We start from the raw sequence: 13,032 nt of genomic DNA on the forward strand, positions 1-13,032 counted from the left end.
CTTACAAGAACTATTCATTTAAATCATATCCAGTGCTGGCGGCTGACATAAAAGTACATCCATCCATCCAGCCATCCATCCATCTATCTTCAAGAAAAATATTGAACTTCTTTTTCAGTGATCAGCTGTAATTTACTTGGGTTCTCCATGATGTATATATCACCGTTAACACCGTTGTTTTGGTGTAATCCCTTTCTGTTTTACATCAGGACTCCAAATGGGTGGAGGAGAAGCAACTCTTTTTACGAAGAAATCATGAGATTCTAGAGAAGGTTGGACAGCAACTAACATATTAGGTTGATCAAGGAACAATCAACCCCAAAATAAAAATGTTTAATGGCACATTTATATGTATCTTTGAAAAAAGCTTCTTCAGGTGACATTTCCTTGTAAACTGTGTGGTGTCCAGGTGGAAAAAGTGGAGACGGAATGCAGTCGGGCACAGCAGGAGCTCCAAGACTCGAAGGACCAGAATGAACTGTTAGAGTTCAGAATCCTGGAATTAGAGGTGAGCCGTACATACTTTAAATCCCACTAAGCTTAAAGGAGTTTTCCCTCTTGACGTGAATTAATTAGCTTTGTGGGGCAGAACGCATAAAAAATACGAGCAGGCAGGTTACGAGCTGAACAGTGTGACATGATTTATACGTGGGGAAAACCCACTTATGCAAAAGCAGGGAGAACATGTAAACTTGTTGAATCATCTCATTCATTCATTCATTACACATATTAACCAAATCGAATTTTAGCATTATTGTTGCATCCATCCATCCATCCATTTTCTGAGCCGCTTCTCCTCACTAGGGTCACGGGCGTGCTGGAGCCTATCCCAGCTGTCATCGGGCAGGAGCCGGGATACACCCTGAACTGGTTGCCAGCCAATCGCAGGGCACATAGAAACAAACAACCATTCGCACTCACAGTCACACCTACGGGCAATTTTAGAGTCTCCAATTAATGCATGTTTTTGGGATGTGGGAGGAAACCGGAGTGCCCGGAGAAAACCCACGCAGGCACGGGGAGAACATGCAAACTCCACACAGGCGGGGCCAGGGATTGAACCCGGGTCCTCAGAACTGTGAGGCTGACGCTCTAACCAGTCGGCCACCGTGCCGCGATTATTGTTGCAGAATCGTAATATTATACGCACACTTCAAACCTTTGTTTACCAGGAGGTCATAAGCACTTTTTATGCTTTGCACCCACAATATTAGGTGCACTTGGACACTCTTGCGTTGTAGTAAATATATTATAATTCTTCCCTCTCAGATTATAAAAAGATAATTGGTCATTTAGATGACTTAATAGGAATTTATTGTAATCTATAAAACCTGTATCATATACAAAAAAGTAAATTCAGTTTTTCCCCTCCAATTTACACATTTTGAATTATTTGTGAATAAAACATTTTTTTTGTAGTGAAAAACAAAAAGCATGAATATTGAATAAAGTATGCACGGCCCCTATGCTCTCCCAGCAAAAATAGGACTGAGAAATAAAATGGCTTGGAATTCAACAGAATTTGTAATAAGTCACCCTTTCATATGTTAACCAGCATTTTCCAGTTACAGTAATCCCTCGCTATATCGTGGTTCACTAATGGTGGATTCAGTACGTTTCACTTTTTTTTTAATTGATCAGTGTAGTGTAGATCTGCTGCACTGCTCTGGTAGAATTAACAGTGTGTATTGGCAATTTGACTACAATATGGCAGCAATGACACACATAAGGACAAATAAGCTCTTTTACTTCCCAGAAAAAGAAACCTTACTAAGCATTTTAACTCAAACATTTGCTAAGTCACAAAGTTGCTTAGTGATTCGGTGAACATGACCAGAATTCCACTGTTTAACACACAAGCCACAGTCAGAGTTTCATGAAATAAATGCACAAATACCAACCTAGCCCGACATATAGCTAATGCACACACTCATAACAATATGGACAGGAACAAATGCAAGTAAAGAGCAACGTTTATCTTGATTTTCTACAACTACAGTGCTCTAGTTAAAAAGAGCACCGCAAAAAAGATATTGGAAGCACCAGGATCTGCCGGCCCTGCTTCCCACAATGCCTTGCGCTGCTTACACTGCCGTCAGTGTGATGCATAGTGCTAAATCGTTTTCCAAATCGTTTGACGTTCATGTTACTTGAGCAGAGCACACCTGCCTTTTAAAGGAATGTAGATGTGTGGATGGCGACCTCCAGTGGACAAATAGAATACCTGCACCTGTCTAAAGTATCACTCAATGACATTGAATTGCACATATGAAACATTGAAATTTATATAAATAATAGAATACATAATTGGCCACTACTTCGCGGGTTGCATCTATTGTGGGTTTTTGCTAGAACGTAAACCCTGCAATTAATGACAATTACTGTATTCTCATTATTTTCCATGTAATATTTGCAATACACATAATTTTGCAACCCTACTCAGGGTGCAGTCACCACTCATGTACTTTGTAGGGCTAATTATTGCTTGTGTGTATTCCATTGTTCGTAGCTTTTCTATGGTTACAAAAAAAAAAAAAAAAGAAGAAGCCAGCACAGTTGAAGTGTGCTCCTGTAAATTGACGACAATGTGCGGTGGCTTTTGCAGGAGCGAGAGAGGAGGTCGCCTCCTTTCAACCACCTGAGGATGCATCCCTTCTCAGAGGGTGTCAGTGCACTGCAGATCTACTGTATGAAGGAGGGTGTCAAGGTACAGAACTGAACGCTGTTTAAGATGGATTAAGTAACTGTTTTACATGCTCCAGTCGTAATAAAATGTGTTTCTTTCACAGGATGTGTGCATACCAGATCTAATCAAACTTTTAGATATCCTTGGGGACAACGGGGTAAGTCACACATTGCCATGACTTATTTAAATATGAAATGATATAAATGCTCTTTATTCATGCTATTTTGTTTTTGTTTTAAGAACCTAAGAAATGAGGAACAAGTGGCTATTATTCAGGCTAGCACCGTTTTGTCATTAGCAGAAAAGGTAAGGTTGGAGGACAAGCTGAGTATGTTTCATACTTTAACTGGTTCTTTTGTGCTTATATTTGTTCTTTGCTTCCCTCTAGTGGATTCAGGAGATTGAGGGAACTGAGGCGGCACTACACCAGAAAATGATGGACTTGGAGATAGAGATGGTGAGCAACATTCAACTTTCATCTCTCTATCCCACAGAGCTAGGATATTCAATATGAGGTACTGTGAATCAGTAACATTTGATCCTCACCCTGTACAGGAGATGTTCTGTAAACAAAAAGGATATCTGGAGGAGGAGCTGGACTACAGAAAACAAGCCCTGGACCAGGCCTACATGGTAAGCACATGTTCTATATGAGCCATCATCATTTTGGACTCAAGCTTTGATCTGTACACGTATCTCTCTGTTTGGTAGAAAACAACCACTGTAAAACAAGTCATTTTAAAGCAATAATCTGTGACAACTGTACCAGGGGCGAGTCTAGTTCCAATACTTTGGGTGGGCTGCGTATATGACCTAATTTTGGAAACTACCCTTCTGAAATTTGATCTAATTTTTTTGATCTTGAAAAAGAGCATTTGGTGTATGACCCAAAATAGGGCTAGACTCGCCACTAATAGATAATAAATAAATACATAAACAAACAGATAAATAAATGAATACATACATAAATATTCTATCAATTAATCTATTTATTCAATACATTATAAAAGTCTGTTTTATTGTCAGAAATTCACAGACCTTTTGTAACAGCGTGAATACAATATGAGTATTTCATCTCAAAGGAAAGAAGTGTTAAAACATTTTGGCTAGTCTCTAGTTCTATTAAAGAAGTAATACGTTGCTTATAAGGTCACCTTTTGGTTTAAGTAATAGACAACACTGTTGGAAATGGAATATAAACAGTGTAACAATGAGACAACAAAGAAACAAAGACAAGCTTATGATCATGCAAAAACCCATCCATCCATTTTCTGAGCCGCTTATCCTCACAAGGGTCGCGGGAGTGCTGGAGCCTATCCCAGCTATCGGGCAGGAGGCGGAGTACACCCTGAACTGGTTGCCAGCCAATCACAGGGCACATAGAAACAAACAACCATTCACACTCACATTCACACCCTCGGGCAATTTAGAGTCTTCAATTAACCTACCATGCATGTTTTTGGAATGTGGGAGGAAACCGGAGTGTCCGGAGAAAACCCACGCAGGCACGGGGAGAACATGCAAACTCCACACAGGCGGGGCCGGGGATTTGAATCCCGGTCCACAGAACTGTGATGCAGACGCTCTAACCAGTTGTCCACCGTGCCATTCATGCAAAAATGTTTTTGTTTTGTTTTGTTTTTTTGCAGTCTTTTACCTGCACCTGGCTGACTTCGTCAGCGTATGTGAATCTATTAAAAAGCAGACGTTTGCAAACAGTGTTTCAAAAAGTATCCTATTGTAAACTAGCATTTAACTAGATTCAGCACATGCCGTTATGGTAATGAAAGCGACCTGAGACTGGCAGCATTTTTTAAACTGGAACTAAACACCCACACTGCAAAAACTAAAAATCTTAAAGAAATACTTGTCACCTTGTTTTTAAACAGTTTTCACTGGTTTCAAGCTGATTTTTACTTAAAATAATTAGACAAAAAGTTTGCCATGTGAGTAAGTATTTTTTTTATAATCCACTGAGAAGAAAGAATTGTTTTTTACGTGATGCGTCTAATTTAATTAGTTTTTACTAGAAATAAAATATTCTTGGTAAGATTTTGAGCTTTTGCAGGGCATGTAAAAAAATTTTGCCCAACACTCTTAAATTAAAAATAATAATAATTTTAAAAAAAATACGTATGAACATGCTTCACGGAGACATTTCATATCATATCAGATACACTGGGCAAAAAAAACCTGCTATTCAATTAGCTAGTGATAGCTCCAAGTGCCTAATGAGTTTATTAGCTAATAGCTACGCAGTATGCACCATTACAAGACAGTGCCGACACATAACAATTCAAGAGGAGGCCTTGAAGCATCGCCGTGTGGTCAACTGTCATTTCATAAATTGTGTCAGCGTTGTAAATCAAGCATTACCTGGTCATTAGCATTAACACAGCTGGAAATGTGTGTAGCGGTTCTGACCATAAATATGAAGACTATACGCCAGTACGTTGTTGCAGCCTGGCTAACCGACCTGCCTATTTGTCGGCCATGTTGGAAAGGTCGATGTTCCCTTCAAAGGCAACTCATGGACATGGAAATTAAGTCAAAACTTGCTCATTCCTCCGCCGATTTTGACAAGGTTTACTTTTTTTTTGTCTTTGTCAAAGGTTGAGCTTGAGCCCACCCAAAATAGGGCTGGCCTCGACACTGAACTTTACATTAAAATTTGGATGGGACACTAGCTGTCAGATAACCTCCTTTAGGCTGCATGGCAGCCCATCCATCCATTTTCTGAGCCGCTTGTCCTCACGAGGGTTGCGGGCGTGCTGGAGCCTATCCCAGCTATCATCGGGCAGGAGGTGGGGTACACCCTGAACTGGTTGCCAGCCAATCGCAGGGCACATACAAACAAACAACCCTTCGCACTCACATTCACACCTATGGGCAATTTAGAGTTGTCAATTAACCTACCATTCATGTTTATGGGATGTGGGAGAAAACCGGAGTGCCCGGTGAAAACCCACGCAGGCACCGGGAGAACATGCAAACTCCACACAGGCGGGGCCGGGGATTGAACCCCGGTCCTCAGAACTGTGAGGCAGACTGTGCCGTGCATGGCAGCCCTGTTTGTAACAAATGTAGTGTGCCATGCGATTTTGGCCTTGGTTTAAGCAGTGATTTCTCCAGATTCTCTGAACCTTTTGATGATATTATGGACCGTAGATGATGAAATCCCTAAATTCCTTGCAATTGTACGTTGAGGAACATTGTCCTGAAAGGGTTCGACTATTTTCTCACGCACTTGTTCACAAAGAGGTGAACCTCGCCCCATCTTTGCTTGTGAATGACTGAGCAATTCAGGGAAGCTCCTTTTGTACCCAATCATGGCACCCACCTTTTCCCAATTAGCCTGTTCACCTGTGGGATGTTCCAAACAGGTGTTTGATGAGCATTGCTCAACTTTCTCAGTCTTTTTTGCCACCTGTCCCAGCTTTTTTGCAATGTGTTGCAGCCATAAAATTCTAAGCTAACAATTATTTGCTAAAACAAGTTTATCAGTTTGAACATTAAATATCTTGTATTCTGTTTTCATTTATGTTTAACACAACGTCCCAACTTCATTGGAATTGGGGTTGTAATAATGGCTCTTTATTTCCACTTCTCAACAGCAAATCCAAGAGTTGGAGGCAACGTTATACAACGCCCTGCAGCAGGACAAGGTCATTTCGCCTTATCATTTTGTCTTTGAAATACTACATATATGGGACAAAATGCTAGAAACACCTCAGGGTATGATGCACCACTGCAAACTAATAATAAAGATGTTGTTAAATAAATATCTCTCTGACAGTGTCACCATTTTAGTCTGCGCATTTACACCATCTAGTTCTGCAGAAATTCCAGCAAATTATGATATATTCGCAAAATACAGTTTTAATGATTAGCTGTATCCTCCTCGCTGTAGGTGATCAAATACGGCGAGCCGCTGGACGAGCTTCAGCGGGATGAGCTGCGAACTGCGGTTGAGAAATTGAGGAGGCAGATGCTGAGGAAGAGTCGAGAGTATGACTGTCAGATCCTGCAGGAAAGGATGGAGCTTCTGCACCAGGCACACCAGGTATGTCCTTGTGTCCAACAACAACGTGATAACTAAATTAATCAGATTTGTTTTTTTTCAGAGAATTCGCGATCTTGAGGACAAAACAGAGATCCAAAGGAGACAGATTAAAGATCTTGAGGAAAAGGTAGACTTGTACTCCGCCTGGTATATTAAAAATTAGAATGTCACTCAGTAGAGCACAGACTTTAAACAAAAGTGAAACATATTGTGCTAGTGAGCAGGCTGTGATACCATTTTGTTTTTTTAAATTCTGGGGCATTGATGCCATAGCGATGAAAATGCACTCCTTTATCGAAACCTTTATCCAGATCCTCACTTAAATGTCGTGTTTTCTTCCGTGCCTCCTCCCTCTGCAAAGCTTTCTTAGCTGGTGAAAAGAACGAATGGAATTAACTAACCAACAGACAAATGTAGGAATGAATTTACAAACTAACTAAATTTAATAACAAACTGAATGACAAAAAATAACTAATATAAATATACTAATCTAATCTATAAATAACGGCAATCAAAACAATCCCCCCCATTGCATGCTTAGAGGAAGTAGCAAAGATCAGGGTGTAATTGACCTCTTTTCCAATGCAGGTTATGTATTGATTGGTGTTAGTTTGTTTATTCCTTTGCTCAGTTTGTTAGTTATTTAGTTAGGTCTATGGTTATCCTCCATGAACCAGGAAATAGCCTGCAAAGTGACAAATGCAGCATTCCACAAAGGATTTTCAAATTGTCTTAACAGTCCTATCAACGCTCTCCCGAGTCTCATTCCAGTTTGTGTGTTGCCTTTAGGTCACAGGCATTCAAGTTGGATGTGAAGAGTTGGGAATATTGTTGACTTCCTGCACTGTGTTCCTCTGTGTGTGTTCCTGATGTGACTAACGTGCTGCATGTTCCTCTAATTCTCTCACCTTCTCTCTTCTTTCTTCCTGTCTTTTTGCTTTCTTCCCTTGCAGTTTTTATTTCTATTCTTGTTCTTTTCTCTGGCCTTTATCCTTTGGCCTTGAGGTCTTTGACGTGTCCCATAGCAGAGGTGAGTCGGGGTGGGGGAGCGGTGGGGGGGCTTTGGGTGAACAAATCTCAACCTATTATCATAGTATTAATGTCAATAATATGAGTGCAGCAACTTTAAAGCCGGACATCCTCTGATTCTTCAGCCATGTTTCCACCAAGTGGTTAGTGACTGTCCACCAATGGTAACCCTTTCAATGGGTGTCATAAAGTAGTGGTAACCCCAGTACCAGACGAGACTGTTCTGCTTGATGGAAACAGGTGACATAGTAGACCAGAACAGACACAAGGTTTAGTTCCTAGATCTCAGAAACACTTCCAAATTTCTGGCGTTCAGAATTAAGGTGGATTTGAAATGAGAGCAAAATCCGAACTGTCCAGGTGCAATGCTTAACACGTTGAATTAGTACCTCTGACAGTATCAATCAAAACGCACATATTACGTTTATAAAGACAGAATTATAGTAATTTGGTCATAATTTCCTGTTTTCCCTCTGCCTCTCCCTTCCCAATCAATCTGTATAATAAATTAAGTTTCAAATTCTGAATTGAACTACTGAAATAAATCAACTTACGGTATGTAAGTTATAGAATTTTCTTTGTAATTCATTCAGAATTTATCGGCGCTGCCATCACTAATTGGTAGTGTAGAAAATATGTATGTAAGAATGTATTTATTAAAGAAGTCAGGGATCAAGTTGTGGAGAAGTTTAAAGCAGGGTTAGATAATACACGAATATCCCAAGTTTAGAACAACTCAAGGAGCACCGTTCAATCCATCATTCAGAAATGGAAACAAATATGGCACAACTGCAAACCTACCATGTCATGGCCATCCACCTAAACAGAGAGCGTGAGCGAGTGAGGAGAAAGCGCCTGGTCAAAGAAGCAGTCAAGAGGCCCATGGGCACTCTGGCAGAGCTGCAGCTCAGGCATAAGATTTGGAAATCTATGTACAATTTCCATTCCACTTTACAAATATGTGCTACTTTCTGTTGGTCGTTTAGTTGTAATGTGGCAAAGTATGAAAAAGTGAAAGGGGTATGAATACATTTGCAAGGCACTGTATGTACTGTATATCATATATATACAACCCCAATTCCAATGAAGTTGGAACGTTGTGTTAATACAATGATTTGCAAATCATGTTCAACCTATATTTAATTGAATACACTACAAAGACAAGATATTTAATGTTCAAACTGATAAACCTTATTGTTTTTAGCAAATAATCATTAACTTAGAATTTTATGGCTGCAACACTTTCCAAAAAAAGCTGGGACAGGGTCATGGGAGGACACTAATTGTTAAAGCTTTGTTGGTGGATTTATTTCCCATTCTTGCTTGATTTACAGCTTCAGCTGTTCAACAGTCCGGGGTCTCCGTTGTCGTATTTTACGCTTCATAATGCGCCACACATTTTCAATGGGAGACAGGTCTGCACTGCAGGCAGGCCAGTCTAGTACCCATACTCTTTTACTATGAAGCCACGCTGTTGTAACACATGTAGAATGTGGTTTGGCATTGTCTTGCTGAAATAAGCAGGGGTGTCCATGAAAAAGGTGATGCTTGGATGGCAGCATAGGTTTCTCCAAAACCTGTATGTACCTTTCAGCATTAATGGTGCACTGACAGATGTGTAAGTTACCCATGCCATTGGCACTAACACAGCCCATACCATTACAGATGCTGGCTTTTGAACTATGCATCCATAACAGTCCAGATGGTTCTTTTCCTCTTTTGCCCGGAGGACATTTCCAAAAACAATTTGAAATGTGGATTCGTCGGACCACAGAACACTTTTCCACTTTTCATCAGTCCATCTTATATGAGCTCGGGCCCAGAGAAGCCGCCGGCGTTTCTGGGTGTTGTTGATCAATGGGTTTTGCTTTGCATAGTAGAGTTTCAAGTTGGACTTATGGACGTAGCGCCGAATTGTATTTACCGACATTGGTTTTCTGAAGTGTTCCTGAGCCCACGTGGTGATATCCTTTACAGATTGATGTCGGTTTTTGATGCAGTGCCGCCTGAAGGATCGAAGGTCACGGGCATTCAATGTTGGTTTTCTGCCTTGTCGCTTACATGCAGTGATTTTCAGATTCTCTGAACCTTTTGATGATATTATGGACCGTAGATGATGAAATCCCTAAATTCCTTCCAATTGTACGTTGAGGAACATTGTCCTTAAACTGTTTGACTATTTTCTCACGCACTTATTCACAAAGAGGTGAACCTCACCCAATCTTTTGCTTGTGAATGACTGAGCAATTCAGGGAAGCTGCTTTTATACCCAATCATCGTACTCACCTGTTCCCAATTAACCTGTTCACCTGTGGGATGTTCCAAACAGGTGTTTGATGAGCATTCCTCAACTTTCTCAATCTTTTTTGCCACCTGTCCCAGCTTTTTTGGAATGTGTTGCAGCCATAAAATTCCAAGTTAATGATTATTTGTTAAAAACTATAAAGTTTATCAGTTTGAACCATAAATAGCTTGTCTTTGTTGTGTATTCAATTAAATATAGGTTGAACATGATTTGCAACTCATTGTATTCAATTTGTATTTATGTTTAACACAACGTCCCAACGTCATTGGAATTGGGGTTGTGTATATATATATATATATATATACATACATATATATATATACATATATATACGTACATATATATATACATATATATACGTATATACATATATATACGTATATATATACGTATATACATATATATATACGTATATATATACGTATATATATATATATATATATATATATATATATATACGTATATATATATATATATATATATATATATACATATATATACGTATATATATATATATATATATATATATATATATATATATATATATATATATATACACACACACACACAGAAACCTTCGCGGGGTACACACATCCCCATTTAAAATGTGTGATGATGAATATTGAACAGGTTGGGGAGGAAAAACAGTCTTAACACACCCCACACCACAAAATAATTGCTCAGGATAGTATATTAGAACTATCCGACAACAAGGTCTTTGCTGACTGGTTGGAAGAGAGGAAAAATATTCAAATTTGGCCTGAATGTCCGTATGTGTGTATACCACTTTATTTGGATTATGTATGTACAGTACATACACATAGAAATTTTTGCTTTACCTATTATTGGAACAGTTATTGAGCAACATCTATTGTACATTTACAGTACATACTGTCAGCATGTATGTGGGATGTCCATTGAGATATATTGTGTGGTCCAGTGCTCCCTGAACATTTGAAGGTAATTTGATCTTCACGTGTTAAATTTTAGACTAATTTGTGTTATTTTTTATTTTTTTGCAGGTGATGAGTCAGCCCGGAGATCCCGTTTGTCACTGCTGTTGTGTTTATTTTTTATCCAAGTGTGGCGAAGCAACAGTGGCTGTTTGTGTGGTGACGGTACACAAGTCAATTGGATGTTGGTCATGGATGCTCACTATTACGTATTTTTCTTTGTCAAACTTTTTTTTTTTTTTTAAAGTGGGTCTCTCAGGATGCAGGACTGCAAGAACAATACACACACAAGAACACACTCACACACACACACACGTGCAGATGCAGTTGTACGTAGATGCACGTCCGTTTTGACAAACACATGCTTTGACAAATCCAAAACCAAAGCCTGGGAAGTAAACAATGTCTCTGCCATGCAGGGTAATAGTAATAATAATAATATTATTGTGTGTCAGCCATCACTGTTTGGGGGAAACGAACAAAACAAAAACACCCACCCACAGCTGATTGTCTCCTCTTTCAAGCCTAAAAGGATGTAAAAGCAAGCAGGGACCATCAGACTGCTCTAAAGGCAAGTGTACAGACTCTGGAAGACACTCAGGTTGGGAGACTCGAATAAAGAAAACTATGGAGACCTTGAAGTGGAACTGGATTGTCAACACTCTTCTGAGTTTGTCTCCAAAAAGCAGATGAAGTAAGATCTTTACTCTCTGGTTTTATTGGTATCCCATTTTTTTAACAGCTCGCCAGCCCTCGATACATAAACATTTGATGTTCATGTGTACATTTAAGCCATTTCTTTCACGTTGTTCTGTGAATGGTTGCACTTTTACGTTCATTGTAGCTCGAGCAGCCCAACTCGGCGATTTTATACATTTAAAAAAAAAAAAAACAATGCTCATAATTTATTGTGATGTCAGTTGCAAGTGTTTTTTTTTTCCTTTTTTCTTGGACATTATGACTGAAAAAAAAAAAAGTTGAATGTGGATTATTTCCCCCTCCTTTTCATCCTTTCACCATGTCGTCACTCTTGCTAACCAGCCGAGGGAAGTCTGGATTCACATGATCTCAAATCAAGGCGCCCTTTAAAAGTTTAATGAATAAGCTTGTACATATTGTCAAACCTTTAAAAAACTGAAAAAAAAATCCAAATACTGATTTGGTCTGAACCGTTTTAGTTGTTCTGAATCTTTATTAGCTATAAACAAAATAACTACGGGAACAAAGCTAATCATTTTCATATAATGACTGCCCTTAATTTTGCTAACCACAACTTGATACTAACAGCTCCCACTCTTTTTTTCTTTCTTTCACAAAATTTCTTACAGTATGTATGGTGTCATTCTAAATATGTACCATCGGTGCATGTGGGCCTCCTGCTGGCCTCCCGTGACATCCATGACTTCAACGGGGAAACGACCGAGACTATTTTTGTGCAAACTTTGCTAACAAGCATTTGCCTTAAATGCATTTCCCCTCATGTTTTGCTTGTACATTCTAGGCCCCTTATAATAACATGTTTTACTCCCCCTAACCCCAGGTGGTTGATATTATTGTGTAATGTATATTTAAATCTATATATTTTGTTTTTAACTCACAGAGGATTTTTTTAATGTCTTCCAACAAGAATTGAACCCCCCCCCTTCCCCTCCTACTTTCACCTGGATGATTAAATAAACTGGACAAAGTCAAACAGGACTTTGACTTTGATGGATGACAAATGGACTTGCATTTTTTTATTGGATGTATTTTATTAACCTTGATGTTGCACCTGATTATAACGAATTAAATGAAACATAACTTTAACTTAAAACCTGTCTTTAGCTAATTAGATGGGCAAACAGGTGCTTTTTTGTTTTTTTTAACTGCAACTCTCAATAATATACACTTACCAGACATTTCATTAGGTACACCTGGCCAGCATCTAATGGGATCCAATACAAAAGCTGTATCCAAAGGTCCGCCTTTAGAAAGATAATAAGGCACAGTTATGATT

At 39.1% G+C, this 13,032-nt stretch overlaps 1 protein-coding gene across 2 annotated transcripts in view; it reads left to right on the forward strand.

Moving 5' to 3' along the window:
- Nucleotides 1–12,757, forward strand: part of jakmip2 (janus kinase and microtubule interacting protein 2) — a 39,571-nt gene extending 26,814 nt beyond the window's left edge. Inside the window, exons 13-24 of one of the 2 annotated variants that reach the window (XM_061750857.1) lie at nt 210–272; nt 410–508; nt 2,606–2,707; nt 2,790–2,843; nt 2,927–2,992; nt 3,075–3,143; nt 3,242–3,319; nt 6,301–6,351; nt 6,597–6,749; nt 6,811–6,876; nt 7,703–7,779; nt 11,106–11,244. In XM_061750857.1, the coding sequence (XP_061606841.1) occupies nt 210–272; nt 410–508; nt 2,606–2,707; nt 2,790–2,843; nt 2,927–2,992; nt 3,075–3,143; nt 3,242–3,319; nt 6,301–6,351; nt 6,597–6,749; nt 6,811–6,876; nt 7,703–7,753 (852 nt within the window). In that variant the 3' untranslated portion in view covers nt 7,754–7,779; nt 11,106–11,244. Of the gene's footprint in view, nt 1–209; nt 273–409; nt 509–2,605; nt 2,708–2,789; nt 2,844–2,926; nt 2,993–3,074; nt 3,144–3,241; nt 3,320–6,300; nt 6,352–6,596; nt 6,750–6,810; nt 6,877–7,702; nt 7,780–11,105 lie in introns of both variants that reach the window. The other variant, XM_061750856.1, reaches the window with a different exon arrangement.
- Nucleotides 12,758–13,032: the final 275 nt, after the last annotated feature.

Source organism: Phyllopteryx taeniolatus, chromosome 17, assembly GCF_024500385.1.
Source record: "Phyllopteryx taeniolatus isolate TA_2022b chromosome 17, UOR_Ptae_1.2, whole genome shotgun sequence".
In the NCBI taxonomy this organism is placed as follows: domain Eukaryota; kingdom Metazoa; phylum Chordata; class Actinopteri; order Syngnathiformes; family Syngnathidae; genus Phyllopteryx; species Phyllopteryx taeniolatus.